The sequence below is a fragment of the Larus michahellis genome, chromosome 1, assembly GCF_964199755.1.
Source record: "Larus michahellis chromosome 1, bLarMic1.1, whole genome shotgun sequence".
Lineage (NCBI taxonomy): Eukaryota > Metazoa > Chordata > Aves > Charadriiformes > Laridae > Larus > Larus michahellis.
This window is the reverse complement of record NC_133896.1, coordinates 197,807,642-197,823,733: the sequence shown is the minus strand read 5'-3', so window position 1 is coordinate 197,823,733 and position 16,092 is coordinate 197,807,642. Positions and strand designations below refer to the sequence as shown.

Here is a 16,092-nt window from a genome sequence, read left to right as displayed (position 1 = left end):
TTATGCATTTAAAAAAACTGGTTAGTAATAAACAGACCTAAAAAAAAAAGGTAACAGTATTTCTGTTGAAATAGGAATTCCCTTTCTGTAACAACATTTTGAAACTTCTCAGCATACTGTTTAGACAATATTAAAAGCTTTTTGCCAGAACTGTTATATGTGACTTCAAGGTTGTAACCTGCTGCTCAAAATAGCACTGGCCAGCTTGATTGAGTCAGTGCTCAGATGACGCTCTTTACCGGAGAAACAAATGCACTTTCATGATTGCCAAGGCAGAACACACAAAGGAAATGACCTAAAGAAGTTAAGTCACATTCTACTGGAAAATGGCAAAACCAGAAAAGACGTTTTTTGCAGTTGTACAAACTTCAGCTCTAGCATGTATCTAAGCTTGATATCAAAAAATGCCTGTAGTCATTGCTGTAATGAAATATAGAGGAACTGATAAACTTAACAAGTAATTCTATGTGACATTTAGCAACGAGGTACACACTCTTTCAGAAATATTGATCTCCAAAGTCTCTTGAGTGGGTTTTCCACATCAAATTTATGGTAGAGCTGCTTACAGAAAATGGCATTTACTGGGATATGCTTCACCTTCTCTACCTGGTAAATCCAAGTGCATTGCTGAATTCCTTGTGACCTAACTTTACTTTAGCAACATCACAAATTGAAGTTATAGTTTTGGAATAACAAAAAAATGCACGGTACCAGCCTTTTTGTTACATACTGAAATGCATGATAAAGATCCAGTTCCTCAAAACCAAATGGAATATTGGTATTAGGTGATCAAGCAACTGGAAAAAAAAACACACGCCAAATAACTTGTCAGCATTATTTGGCTTCCTGAAAGGTGACATTCCGTTTGACAGCTGAGCATCCAACTTAGCACTTTACTGTTGGTGAAGAAATAGTCCTAGTCACCCTTTCCTACTTCGTCCCAGATGTTGCCCTTGCATTCCACTACCTGTCTTTTGCTGGCTCCACCACCTTCTGGGTGGATTTACCTGCCTGAGCCAGCAGGAGAAGAAAGCAAGTACCTACTTTGTTGTTGAGCTGATTTAATTCACCAAAGAAGTAAAATAAGTGTCTAGCTGAGACAAAGGACATGGCTGGTGGGAGCAAGGTGACTACTTTCAGCAGCAACACGTTAGGTTGCCTCACAGCCCATCTTAAGGAAATTCACCATAAATGATTTGTTAGAAAGGTTTACACATCACAGTGTTGCAAATTAATGCTGCTGACCCCAGATCAGTAAAAACCCTCCTAATTGGATTCAATCTGAAGTAACGCTGTATTTTTTATTGTCTCCCAACAGCATCGCCAGTGGTGGTAAGATTTAAATACTCACCTTAGTAAAATACTCTATTCTATCACAATGCTCCAAGAGCTACTCCAGTCTTTATAATTTCTACAGGATTGCTGTATATACAGTTCCGTGCAATGTATAATCAGCCATCAGACTGCTGCCCAGCTATAGTCCAGGCACAAGAGACACTGATTGAGAGTGCGCAGAGAATAGCATACAATTGATTTGATCAAAGCATGCCTTTAGAAGCTGTTCATTTGATCAAACACATGGCAAAGTGCAACCACTTTACTTTTTAAGGTAAAAAAAAAAAAAACAACCAAAAAACCCAGCCAACCAAAAAATCCACCAAAACCCCCAAGTTCCTGAGGTGCTAGTAACGGCGATTCAGTCTCAAATGACGGTCCATTCACTCCACAAGAAGTCTCAGGTGGGGTGATCTGGCTGGTCTTCGTCCTGCCTCATTCATGAAAGTCAAAAATGTCTTCTGACTGAAAGAGCCAATCTCCTATTTCAGCTCCTTAGTCATAGAATATGTTGATCAACATTAAGGAAATCAATCCTGAATATACTGATTGATATATACGTGCATATGCACTGAATATCCTTGTGCCCAGTACCAAACATCTGCTTTCTGAACAAATGAAACAACTCAAAAGCTGCTTTCAATCTCATTTAGGTACCACAAATATCTCACCTGACACAATTCAAAATTCTAAGTGGAAAAGAAAATAAAAATCAGCAGTAGAGGTACTGATGGATGCTAACAGACAGAAAAGAGACACCATTTTTTGTTTGACTGGATTTCTCTGCACAATTAAGTATGGCTCAATGTTAAAAAGCAGGTTAAGGAGGAGGGAAAAAAAAAAAAAAAAAGGACAAAGAGAAATGCTAAAAGCAATCTGGATCCATCCTAAGGGGATGCACTTACAATACAGAGAAGAAACTGCAGCTTTATCATCAGCCTTCTCACCCGTGAAGGCTCAGAGAATCAATTTTCATTTAAGTTCTCTCTCTGGCAACATTTAGTCTTTTGAAGAGAACATGATGGACAGAGATGCCAGTGTTATGCACTGGAAGTACAGTATGAGTCATCGTGTCAAGTCTGATGACATCAGTCCTATTACTTGGATGGTACCAGCTCAAGCATGGAGACAACCTGACTGAAATTAATCCAGGCTAGACAAGAAATACGCTGCTTTGAGAAGTAGCTTGGAGAAACAGGAGCTCTAGTCAGATTTGCACCAGTTAATAAAGTTTGGCGTAACCCCCTGTGCAGCAGTGCTCCTTAATTTTCTATTGACATAAAGACATTTCCATATCAGATTTTAAGGAACGCTTTCAAAAAAATGTAACAGGATAGAAAAATCCCACCTTCCCAGAAAACTATCAGTCTCCGTTTTTCATTAACTTCTGGAAAAACTATAGCACTACTGCATATGCGGATATGAAGCAATCACTTCTCACTATATCCTAAGCATCCTCCTCTTAGCAACACCGGAGAACACTTTTTAGAAAGCCGGTGGTCCAGGCTGAAACCCATGAATCACACTGTTGAAAACCGTGACTGACCAGGCAAACAACATTATGCACTGCAAACGCAAAGCCCATTTGCCTAATGGCAAATTCATAGCTATTGAAAAAACACTCAAACTATAATTATTACCTTAAAAATCTTCACCTTTTTCTTTCCAAGTGAAAAACAGTTGTTTTTCCTCTGTTTACAGATGCATTGCATAACCTATATATAATCTAACCATACAAGACAGTATGGAATCTGAGCAGATCTTTCATTTTAGAAGATCTGCATTCAAAAATTAAATTCTGTGAGCCACCTCACAATCCATTTTTCAGTTCCCCTCCCTTACAATCTGCTGCTTTCCAGGCATGTGCTTATGCGATTCCACTCGAGAAGCTCTACCCAGAAGACAGATTTACCTAGGTTTTCATGACATTTTGAAGTAAATCACGTCCTAAAATGCAGTCCACAAATAAGACATTTCCAAATCCTAATTCCTAAGAAATATCCTCATTGTGTATTTAGGCCACCGTAGAGTCTACTCTTTAAGTGAATAAATAAATCATGATTTTAAACAGAAAATAAAGAGAACTACATAGAATCTTCATGGTTGGAAAGGACCTTTGAGATAGAGTCCCACCATACGCACACACAAAAAAAACCAACCAAAAAACAAGAAAAACCCCAAACCCCTACTATCTCTGCCACTAGAGCATGCCCTGAAGTGCCACATCTAGACATTTCTTAAACACCTCTAGGGATGGTGACTCAACCACCTCCCTGGGCAGGCTGTTCCAGTGCCTGACCACTCTTGCAGTAAAGTAATTCTTCCTAATATCTAACCTAAACCTCCCCTGCCACAACTTCAGACCATTTCCTCTGGTCCTGTCATTATTCACCTGGGAGAAGAGGCCAACATCCACCTCTCTCCAACCTCCCTTCAGGTAGCTGTAGAGGGCAATGAGGTCTCCCCTCAGCCTCCTCTTCTCCAAGCTAAACACGCCCAGCTCCCTCAGCCTCTCCTCATATGACCTGGTCTCCAGACCCCTCACCAGCCTGGTAGCTCTCCTCTGGACCCGCTGCAGCACTTCAATGTCCCTCTTGTACAGAGGGGCCCAGAACTGAACACAGTACTCGAGGTGAGGCCTCACCAGTGCCGAGTACAGAGGCACGATCACTTCCCTGCTCCTGCTGGCCACGCTATTCCTGATACAAGCCAGAAAGCTGTTGGCCCTCTTGGCCACCTGGGCACGCTGCTGGCTCATGTTAAGCTGGCCGGCCACCAGCATCCCCATATTGTGATATATCATCATAGTACTTGAAGACATAGATGGCAGCCATCAAAACAGAATATAGAGATAAGCAAGTACAACAAAAAGGTTTCAGAAGGCAAAATTAGATTTACAGTGAAGCGTTGTCCTTTCTTGCCAAGGCATGTTCACACACAAAACAAATGTAAAATGAAGTTTGAGGTGATATGCACGCAAAATCAAGTTGAGGAAAAATATGGGTGGGAGCGTAAGGAAGCAACAGAGGTACGATGAGAGCAGAATGCAATATTTAGAACTATGTAATAAGCTATTTTCTGTTAGGAACTTTCAATAAAAGACGAGAGATTTTAGCTGTATTTAAAATAGCTTCAATCAACAAAATTGTAGCAAAGACATGTAATTAAATATCCACCAAAGCACAGACCATAATTCTGGGAACAAAAGTATGAGTTTCAAAAACACAAGAAGATGCTGCAAACTTAATGATGCCACGAAAAAAAAGGAATGAAGAAAAATATATTGTATGACAGAAAATACTACTTTCAGGAGAATAAAAACAAAATTCAAAGCGACAGCCTGTGAGGAAGTGGAATATATATACACTCAGTTTTTAATTAGCACCAGTTTGGACTGAGGCATTAAAAAAAATAGAGAGTAAGGTGGAGCTCTCTACACAGGTTTATAGTTCAGGGGAAAAAAGGGACCAGGGAATGGATAGAGAGTTATGAAAACAACTGTAGTAACTGAACACACAGGACTAAGATCAGACAGATGCAGTTCCAGAATAAGAAAAAAGGGGGGGGGGGGGAATTACAAGAGGAAAACCGTAAAGAAAACAGATCAGTAAATACTAAATAACCAGCCTCTAACCTAGGTTATAGCAACATTAAAATTCAAATACTCGTAACTACAGACAATGTTGCTATTGAAAACATCTGCTCTGGGTATGGTGCTCATTCTATGCATCTCGAATGCTCTATGAAATACTGAGCTACCCAGCATTCAATTATAACGTGCGTTCTCTGGAAGATATTACACCCTTTCCAACAAATCTCAGTGCTTTGTCATACTGCCATACTCTCAGTAAGGTACACATTGAATGGTCAAGGACTGCCTGCCTGCCCACCTGAGCAACGAAGCATTATCATCATCACGATAATTTAGCATCATCAGCTAAAAGGAAACTGCAAAGACCCATTCCAGACACAATACTTCAATGCTTTTATTGCCCTTGATCTAGAATAACACCGACAGTCTATCTCAAGCTAAAACCACCACTTGCTGCTTCTCCATTACTACAGAAATAAACTAAGACGACTTTTGAATGATCTGACCTCGACAAAGCCTGTTATTTACTAGTTTATCTTCTAAATACTTAGAAGACCAGCTACGTTTGCGCATATTTTTCTGTGAACTCAAAATAAGCTGATTTACAGCTAATTTCAACCAATTATGCTCTAGAAAAAAACAAAACGCAAACCCCAAATTAACTGACATACAAGTAGATTCTCACCTAGGAAATGATTACTACAGAACTTCAAGCTCTGCTCTTGCTTTTGAAAAATGTTGAAAGGATGAGAACATAAAACATTGAAATGAGGAAGCGTCACTGTAAAAACACTGAAGTGAAGCATTTCCACATCTGACCTATATGAAACATCTGATTGCTCTTTTAAATTGAGTACTTAATTTCAGTGTTATGAACTGCATCTGAACACCATGTCTTCTTATTGCTCTTTACTGGGAATTGTAATATACGTCTCTGTTCTTTTGTATGGAAAACCCTCAAGTCTCAGCGTATACCTAAGTCACCTCATCTCCATGACATACCAGCACAGAGGGAGAACATTTCTTCCAGAAAACTTGACTGCTAGGAGGAAGCAGCAGTTAAAACTACAGGTATCACACACAAATGTGAAAATACAAAAGTTTTGGGTTTTTTTTCTAATTCTCTGAAGTGAGTCCTACTGGTCAGCTCAAAGAAGAAAATACCAACACAGTCTGAATTACATCAGGGAAGACATCTCAGCTAGACAAAGCCTGGTTTTCAGTTATCTATTAGCAGAGACACAAAGCAAAACTACCATCTCTGTAGAAGGTTTCAAGAAAATAGATGACAAAAGACAAAAATCTTGGCTTTCATTTTAAAGACAAAAACCTTAAAAAAGTTTTGCAGCATGGCAAACTAGATTAAAATGAACCTAACGAGGACATGACTACAATAACAAAAGACAGAATTCCTCACAGATCATTTAACATCACACGTTAAAATATAAAAATAAAAAAGTGTTACAATAGGTTGCCATGGTTTCACCCCAGACAGAAACTAAGCCCCACGCAGCTGCTCCTTCACTCCCCCTCAGTGGATGGGGGAAGAGTAAAAGTGATGAAACTTCTGGGTTGCGATAAAAACAGTTTAACAGGTAAAGCAAAAGCCGTGCAGGCAAGCAAAGCAAAACAAAGAATCCATTCATGACTTCCCATCAGCAGGCAGGTGTCCAGCCATCCCCAGGAAAGCAGGGCTCCACCACGTGCAGCAGTTACTTGAGAAGACAAATGCCATCACTCTGAACGTGCCCCCCCCCCCCGCCCCCTTCCTTCTTCTTCCCCCAGCTTTATAGACCAAGCATGATGTGATACGGTATGGGATATCCCTGTGGTCAGCTAGAGTCAGATGTCCTGGCTGTGTCCCCTCACAACTTCTTGTGCCTCCCCAGCCCACTCGCTGGTGGGGCGGTGTGAGGAGCAGGAAAGGCCTGGACTCTGTGTAAGCTCTGCTCAGCAATAGCAAACACAGCCCTGTATGACCAGCACTGTTTTCAGCACAAATCCAACCCACAGCTCCAGACAAGCTCCTATGAAGAAAATTAACTCTATACCAGCCAAAACCAGCACCTAGATCTTCTAGGGTTTGGTTTTGTGGGTTTTGGGGTAGGTTTTTTTGTTGTTGTTCGGTTTGATTTTTTGTATCTGTTTTCTTTCTTCTCCAAACAAAAGAAAAATAAGAACACTAAGTCATCTGCCAAAGACAAGGCTGATGAAAAATTCTGATAATTCAGGAACTAATCAAACAAGAATCATCAGTTTAGATGAAGCAATAAAACTAGAACTATTTTTTTCTATAGCAACATGTAATCCTATATAAGCTGATGCTAACTGGTCAGCCAAATTACGTATGTTCTGCAAATTAATTTTCATAAATTTTATGCTTAGAAGAGTAGGATGTTAAAACTATAGCTGAGTATCTTAACTATTCTGTTTAAATTTACTTACCAAACTCCTCACTGAAGTGAGATTTTTACAAATTTACATTTGTAACATTAAGGTCCTATGCATTAGTTACATTTAAAAAAAAATTTTGACACTTATTTAATGAAATATGGTGAACTAGCAATCTACTAAAAATCTAAAACAAGAAGAAGCCTTTGTTATAGGTACATTATTATGCTCAAAAGGTGTACTGCATAAATACTATGACAGATAGTGAAAACTTTCAGATCCCCAATCTAATTGAACAGCAAGTTCTTACATTTCTGGTACCTTCTTTTTGACAAAATAAGTAATTTTCCTCATTTGTGAGGGAGCAGGAGAAATCCAATACCTGCAACATGTATTTCACATCATCTTTTTATTATTTTTACATATAAATGTTGTAGTGTAAAAGCAACTTCTAAGACATACATATGACCATGACTGTCATATCCTCATGAAACATGAATATACCATGAAACAAAAATGTGTTAGACAGTAATTCCATTGTGTTTTCACGTACCATGCCATCGTACTTACCTTGGAACACAGCTTTATAGGTTAAACAATTTACAAGAAATGTTTGATACAGTGCCAAGTTGCAAAGCGTTCCTTTCTTGTTATATGTCCTTTGCAAACTGCAAGCCTATTATCGATCAACATGCTTTGCATGTCAAAAATACTCACCATCCACCAATAATTTATTAAAATGGTAACACCCCAAAATGCTGCACCATTTTAAAATAGTATGAATTCACATCTATTTAAATACAAATTTCAGTTAAAGAGAACTTAAATATCAATTAAATCCTAAAAAAAAATATCAATTTCCTTTAAAAACTGAAGACGGAAGGTGCCAAAGGATATTGTAACATCAATTCTCCATTATCAGCTCTTTTTTGTCATACCTTACTTAGCACACTGTGTGAATATTACATAAAGCCTCAATAAATTTTATCACTTTATTACACCTTAAAGTAATATACAGTAAATAAAATGAGTCTAAGACATTTTTATCTTCCTCCTGCTTGAAATATGCTTTCATGTTTAAATATAAAAACTTTGGGATAATTAAAGTATTACTGACCATTTACAACGATGTCCATGATGCTTTTGAGACACGGAAAAAGATAATCATGAAAACTAAAATACAATAACATAATCGGTATGGATAACAGACAATTAATATAGTTGGAGAGCTTCTTTTCTATATATATACACACACGTAATTCAATATATTAACAATCCATGCGCTACTGAAATTTTAAATTATTTTTTAATAATTAAAAAATGTGAAACTGCACACTTCAACTTTTATAATTAATAGAATCTCTTATTAAAATACTACTGTAGATATACACTAAATTGTACAAATTTAGATTTGCACAATAGGCATAGAAGAATCATTAAAAAATACTTCATTATATACCTGGATTTCCAACTTTCATGATATTCTTGATGATAAAGATGAAGTAACTTTTAGGGCGTACTCAAAAATTGTCCATATGTAAAAAAAAATAAATTATGCTGGCTTAGGAATTTTCAAAATTCTGATGGCCATTAGACCAAATTAGTAATAGAAAAACCATGAAAATTCTTTTAGCTATGTATTCATGTTCTTGGCAAAACTTCCTATTCAAGATTTACTCAATCAGTGCATAAGGAAATAAAATACAGTTAAATATAGTTAGACCTGAAGATAGCAAGTTAGTAATAATGTTCACCTGTATAAAATCCTAAAAGCTGGAAAATAATAAAACCTGTTGCACTGAACTACTAGAAAAACACTGAAGACAAGTACGTTTTATTAATACAGCAAGCTGTTAGAAAGCAAGCAAAGTGAAAACTTACAAATTCATCTTTTTTTTTTTTTTTAAGAGAAAAAAGGCAGTAAATTAGTCAATCTCCATGCTGGCTCATTCTTTGATATGCGCTAACCAGATTATATTGGCTGTGCCAAAATTAGGAATGCAACATGATTTTACAGAATTATGTCCACTATTTATACTGCATTGATGCATCCCAGCTGTGGACTGGGACTTGACATCCTAATGCTTTAATACTTCGTTTTTATCCTAAGTGAAATTGACTGAGAAAGACATAGCTGTGAAATTTTTGGGTTTTAGTGATAAAATTTAGATTTAAAGAAACAAAAAAGTTCGCACAAAAAAGCTGGTGGTGTGCAGCCACCATCATAGTTTATATACTACCACTGAAAATAAACAAGTAAAAAGATAATTCAGGTTACACAGTTTAAGGCTGGTGAATACTGTATTGGCAGAATGTTTCCTCAGCTTCCAGATGAGCTTCTGAGACAAAACCCCCCACAAACAAAAAAAAAAAAAAACAAAAAAAAAAACAGAAAACATAACTGAAGCCAGAAAATACAAGCCAAAATTTTGCCAATTGGCAATACATGCCAAATAGAACAAAAGGACAATCCAAGGCATAATCGTTTAAAAAAAAGAAATCTCATGAAAGATAAGGAGACTTTATGGCAATCATTAAAATTGGTTATTACATAAATAACCTCCTCTTCTGAGACTGTAATTCTCTTCTAAAAGTTATCTAATATGAACTCTTCCCTAAAAAACTGCTCAACAGTTACTTGATATATGACATCATTGTCTTAAGTTTATGAAGGAAGACTCTGTTGTATGTCATAATATATTAAATATTTTACTAAAATCAAAGTTTTACAACTGTAATAAATATAGCTTTAAAAAACATTTAATGTACAATTTTTTTTTACATGTAAGTCCGTTAAAGGAACAACCTCCAGAAGAAAATGGTCTTGAAATAGGCCTATTTAAAACACAGGTGATCCACTATTTTATTGGAGGTGATGATGTGTTTTAGAAGGGCAAGCAACAAATTTTTATTTACTGACTGCAACTGTGTTATTGGCTACTGGAAATACTGAAAGAATTCCATGAGTCTGTACTGCCTCCCCACCTATGTCTTCTCTGCAGAGGTGGCCTTTGTGAGTTTTTGTGGGGAGGTACCACTGAATTCATGACAATAGGTACGGATATTTGAAATTCGTATCGTTCCAACATCTGAGCAATCTTCTCACGAGTGACCCCATGTTTATTCCTCCTACAAAAATAAAAATTTAAATAAATGGTCTGGTATGTTTATCTGTTTACAGTCTTTAAGAAAAAACCTCTAATTTCACAATTTTTCTTCTTGCCTTTCATATTTGAATTTTCACTTCTATTACACTGTATTCTCATTCTCTCAGTATTCAGCTTGTATTAAGGTTTATTTTAACAATTCGCCACTGCATATATTAAATAACAGAGAACAATACAGTCATTCTTCTTCATATACAGAAATATGATGTTATTCACCAGGACTATGTACCTAAATAATCCTAGAATGACCTTGCTTTAGATTTATTCATCAGATTTTACATAGTATACTAGCCAATGAGTAGAGAAATGAATAATATTATAGACTACTACTTATGCAAGCAATGTAGCAATGTTCAAACTGTCATAAAAAATGAAATTACATTGTTTCAAGAGTTAATGACCGAATATTTTTGCATCAATAAATCTATATATAAAATAAGGAGCAATTTTAGTTTTGAACCAGAACAGCACGCTCATGATACCTGTATCTACTAGCTCTTATGCATACTTGCTGTAAGTTTAGAAATGTACCAAAACACCCATAAGGGAAGAGAGGCCAAAAGTCTTGCCCTATTCTTGCAGTGTTTAGTGAACAGGTACTTTCAGTGAGAACTTGGCCCGAGAACTTGTTAATAACCCGAGACATTAGACGTTACATCAGAATGTATCTATCTCCTTAGTATCTATGGAATAGGATCTTAAAATCCACACTAGCAGAAAATTTTGGTCCCTGCGAAAAAGAAAACCACAAGGCTCACACACAAACTGAATGTCAGAGAATTGCCAGCACTGTAACAGAACTGGAACTAAACAGATATAAGACATAAACAAAATGTTTTGATAATGTAGACACGCATTTATCATAACCCAATTCTTATCACCAAGAAACCTTGTCCAAGCTGAATTATTTCCAAGTCATACCAGCAGGGAATATATGCCAGCATCTTTGTGCTCTCTGCCAGGGACAGAAGAGGCGTGGGCCTCCTTACTGACTTACTCAGTTCTATAGAGCAGAAATTGATACTAGGAACAAACAGGCTGTAATGGAAAGAAGGTATTCTCTATAGAAATATTTTAAAAGGCTGATTCACTTTCCTTCCCTCTCCCCGCCTCATAGTTTGTGCATATCATTACAACAAAGTAGCACATATCAAGTTGATGAGGTTCAAAGCACACTGCAGGTAGCACATTAGTTTCACATTCAGAATGGAAGAAGAATTGGTCATCTCAGAAGTACTTAGAATTATGCTGGCTCCTTAAGGTGTATTTTAACAGCTTGCTTTCTAAGAAGGAAAGGCTTTGAGTATTTATCTTACAGACCCTCTTCCCTGAGACTACATCAGAAACTAGAGCAATCATCACAAGTGGATCATTGTTTAAATGCTACTAATTTCCACATTGTGCTAAGAAGTCTAGGAGCAGCAGCTTGTTGAACTTGTCAGTTAACAAGTCTTAACAGTTTTGATTTTATTCATGAACACGGTTAATGGTAAAGAAAAGCCAATCCCCTAGAAATATGGGGATTCTATGAAGCATTTGACTCTCATGACATAAAAAAAAAAACCTGAGAAGAGGAAGTCTTAAGTCCTTTTATGCCAAGCGATGGAAGCACAAAGTTATTCAATATTTTCCAGATCTTAGTACTCCTAGAAAAAGATTACAGTTCAAATGCTCTGGGCACTCATCCACAATTGAATGGACTTGTGTATAATCACTTCATAACTGAGGCAAGTACTTTTCCTTAAAGAACACGGCAGGATAATAAAATCACCACCAGCAAAATCATATCAAGCATAAAAATTAATTTAAAAAAGGAAACAAATCTGCTGTATAGTGTCGTTTAATAGCCGGACCTCCTATTCAGGCATGTCTTCACTCACGCTTTGGCAGCTTGGCTATGCTGAAAGAGCATAAAGCCATCTATCCTTAACCAATACAGATGTAACAGCAAAAGCTCCTAACAGATAGTTATGCTCTGGAAGCTGGTTTTGCTTGGAGGAACACAGAATCTATTGATAAAAGCAAAGTTCTGTCACTATTAAACGCTTCTACACTGGAATAATCTTACATACCAATAAACTGGCAAAGAAATACTGCACAGACATTACTACTTAAAAGAATCAGCACAGGTTTGATGAAGTTAGTACTAAATTGCAGTTTTATGATCATACTGAAGGGAAAAGGATTATATTAAACATTTTGCATTTCACTTCTGTGTGAAGTTACACAGCAGGTAACTTTTTTAAAATTAAAACAACATACATCCCAAAATAACAGATTATACACAGCCTACCTGTTATTCCCCGAAAGCCTGAAACGAATGTATACTTTTTTTTAAAAAAAAGTTCTGGTTCCCAACTGACCAGCTACTCAGAAAGCATACAGATGTGACAGCGGGTAATCTTTTCATCCAACACTGATTAAACACTTAATAAAGAAAATAATTAAAAAAAATAAATCTCTTCTACCAGTGATTTTGCCACCCTTTTGTTCTCTCACCTGCAATTTTCAAGATTTCCTAAAAATTATATCAAAGTTTGAAATCCTTTATACCAAGGTCTAGACGCTATGCAAGAAGTATTGACCACTACCACAAGGCATATGCCTGTGCAGTCAAGATGTTTTCACAAAAGTTATGTGCACAAAACTGAACTAAAAGCAAAATCACTCATGAGCGAGTCTAAAGATAATTTGTACCTCACAGGCACACTGCAAGAAAGACACCGACACCTATTTCACACTAAAACATCTGTCACATTCTTGGCATCAAGAACTCCCCCAGTGTTGATGTAGAGAGCCTTTTCACAGATTTCTCAAACACATTAAGCACTGGCAGAAACAATCCTACAAAAATAGCATCTAGAAATCCACCTGACTTCTAGAATATCTGCATATTGTATCACTTGATAAAAGTTACTAACAATCTAGACAGCGCCACTAAAATAAATGAGGAGTACATATCCAAAACACAAGAAAAGTCTTTTGCTAATTAAAGTAGAAGCTAGTGTATTTTTTATTCCGACTACCAGAAACAGTCTTAAGTGATAGCGTGTAGGAGGGAATTAGAACATATGACTCCGGAGAACTAATAAAATTACCTAATTTATTATTAGTATAGTATTTGCCCAGGTTCTTCACAAAATGTTGATCTCAAAATTCATAAGGGGAATCCCAAAACTACAATAATATCTCTATCATTGTCTATTTCCCAAACACAAATATGGAAAAAACAACTCCTTTAAAAATTGAGCCCTCTCCCCAAGCAATTGAAAAGCAAAATGAAACCTCCTATTACCACCTCTCCTAAACTCCCCAAAAAATAAAGTTTCCCGACAATGGGCTGCTAATAAAATATTTAAAGCAACCGGAGCTGCTAAAACATTTCTAGAAAGCTCCTAAGAACTGGCAGCAGTACTTCACAGTTCAAGGGTTTTCCTTTGGTTTTAGGAAAGATAAGAACTTAACTGCTCCAACTAATGGCTAGAGAATAAAATTCAACGGTAACAACACTTTACGTTTGTTTATCCTGTTACTTGTTAAGACCCTGTGAAATATGTATTTTCCTGCAAAATGAGTCTGTCTCACATAATGGAAATCTCACACTCAACTTCTTAGAAACGTTCGATTACTAAGACAGCTTCCTAACTTGGCTGGGCTGTACCCCAGACTGGAAAAATTTATTAGAATTCACCCTACAGAGAGAGGACTCCATCTCTAAAAATAAGTTAGTGGTAGCTTAGGAGCAAAAGGTGAAAACTTTAAGATGTTTATAAACAAAATAGAGTCCAAATCAGCAATGTAAGTATAATACACACGTACTTCATGCATTGTAGGGGCTACTTTACAAAGCTGAAACAATTATAAGCCAAGCCGGTTGGAAGCATGTAAAATAACAATTAGCGAGAGAACTCTTGAGATCAACCATGAAAACATTACGTTATATTTCAAACAATGAAATATCCGTAAGTTGTTTTGGTATCTCATAGATTCCTAAAGCAGATACATCTGAGACAAAAAGAGACATTAACCAGGAATAATAAGCAGCTTCCCAGGCACTCTTACAACACAGAAGTCCACTGACCTATGTCCAACAGTACTCTAAGTCAGATCCTCTGAAGACTGGGGACAATTTCACAAAATCTTGCAATAGAATAATCTAAAATATAAGCTAGCTTTCTTTCTTTTTAACCTTTACTGATTAGTAATGGACTGTTGTTCTTTGACAAGGAGACATCTATAAAAGTAGTCAAACCAAAGCACCTATATTGACGCACTCCTTGCAAAATGCGCAATTTCTTTTTGTCTTCTACCTATTTCTTGCCATCACCATTTTGTAGCAACGAATTTATCAGAAAAATTATTCATTATAGTAGCAGCAATTCTTACAGGTGTCAATCATTTTTCTACTTATGTCCAACAAAATTTTAACATTGATTTTTTCGGCCAACAAGACAGGACCTCCATTTAAAGGTATATCTCAAAATGCCTATTTAAATAAAATACATTTTATACTAGTAGTTAAGTATTTTAAAAAAATAAGATACTGAAGAAAATATGTATTACATTTATATCTGTGTGTACATTTATTTATCTACCTCTATATATAAAGTACAATGATTTCTGTAATATAAACCTTACTTTTCTAATTCTTCAGGATCAAACTTCCACCAAGTATCTGGTTCATGGAACTCCACTCTGTATCCCTTTTCTAGAGCCTGCAGCAAGCAAAAAAAAATTAAAAAGCGTGATATATGTATCTTTATTACATAAAATGTAACAGGAAGTTTACAGACCAGTATAACAAACAGATGTAGTTAACCCTGTGGTGGTAGCATGCTGAATTTCACTTACCCTCAACCCATCTTAGCTTTCATTCCAGGCTAAGCAGATTAGATCAAGTTAATCCTTAAACTGGTCTGAACTATTGTCATACCAATTACTGATTGTATCAATAAGCAGCCTCTCTTTAGAAACTTGAGTAAGAAAATGTTTCTAGACAACACAGGCCAACTTATCGCATGTGAAGGTATGTTTGCAAAGTTATACGAGATGATATAATCACACAACAAAACCTACCACTTCCACATATGGTTTCATTTCCCAGGCTTGAGTATTAGTGTTGTCTATTATAACTGGAGATTTTCCCTGCTCCATTGCTTGCTTTGCTGCAATGAAAAATAGTGCAAGTTAATAAACAGCTATGTAACTCAAATAAAATGGTAAATGTAAATAAACTGTTCCAGATGGGTTTTGCACTAATCTAGTCTGACTGAAACACACTGTTCTAAGAAAAGGAATAAAAGCACTGAAAGGTAGAGACAGGAATGGAAAGAAGTAGAAGCAAGAAGGTAAGAAAAATTAAGTGAAGGGCATAAAAAACAGGTGGTGGTGAATTAATACAAATGGATAAATGGGAAGTGTAGAAGTCAAGGAAACACAACAGAATTGCTCAAAGTCTGTGACCTGCTGAGTACAGAGATCCTGGCATGAAACCATATCCAACCCTGACGGATAAGACATGGTGTGTTGATAACTGAGACCTGTGGTTAGGTATTGCAGTTCTCCAACAAAATGCTACGAAATACGTGATCTTCACAGAAAGACATC

General features: G+C 36.5%; 1 protein-coding gene across 9 annotated transcripts in view; it reads right to left on the bottom strand.

The window, feature by feature from the left end:
• N4BP2L2 (NEDD4 binding protein 2 like 2) overlaps window positions 1–16,092 on the bottom strand; it is a 45,088-nt gene that overhangs the window by 15,276 nt on the left and 13,720 nt on the right. For 5 of the 9 annotated variants that reach the window (XR_012584685.1, XR_012584686.1, XM_074567912.1 and 2 more), the window contains exons 4-6: window positions 15,562–15,650; window positions 15,124–15,200; window positions 10,304–10,447 (exon numbers count right to left, since the gene is read on the bottom strand). Coding sequence is in view for 6 of the 9 variants with exons in the window: in XM_074567912.1 (XP_074424013.1) it covers window positions 10,304–10,447; window positions 15,124–15,200; window positions 15,562–15,650 (310 nt within the window). In the remaining 3 variants the exon portion in view is untranslated. Of the gene's footprint in view, window positions 1–9,122; window positions 10,448–15,123; window positions 15,201–15,561; window positions 15,651–16,092 lie in introns of those variants that run through there. The other 4 variants (XR_012584687.1, XM_074567941.1, XM_074567951.1 and 1 more) reach the window with 2 other exon arrangements.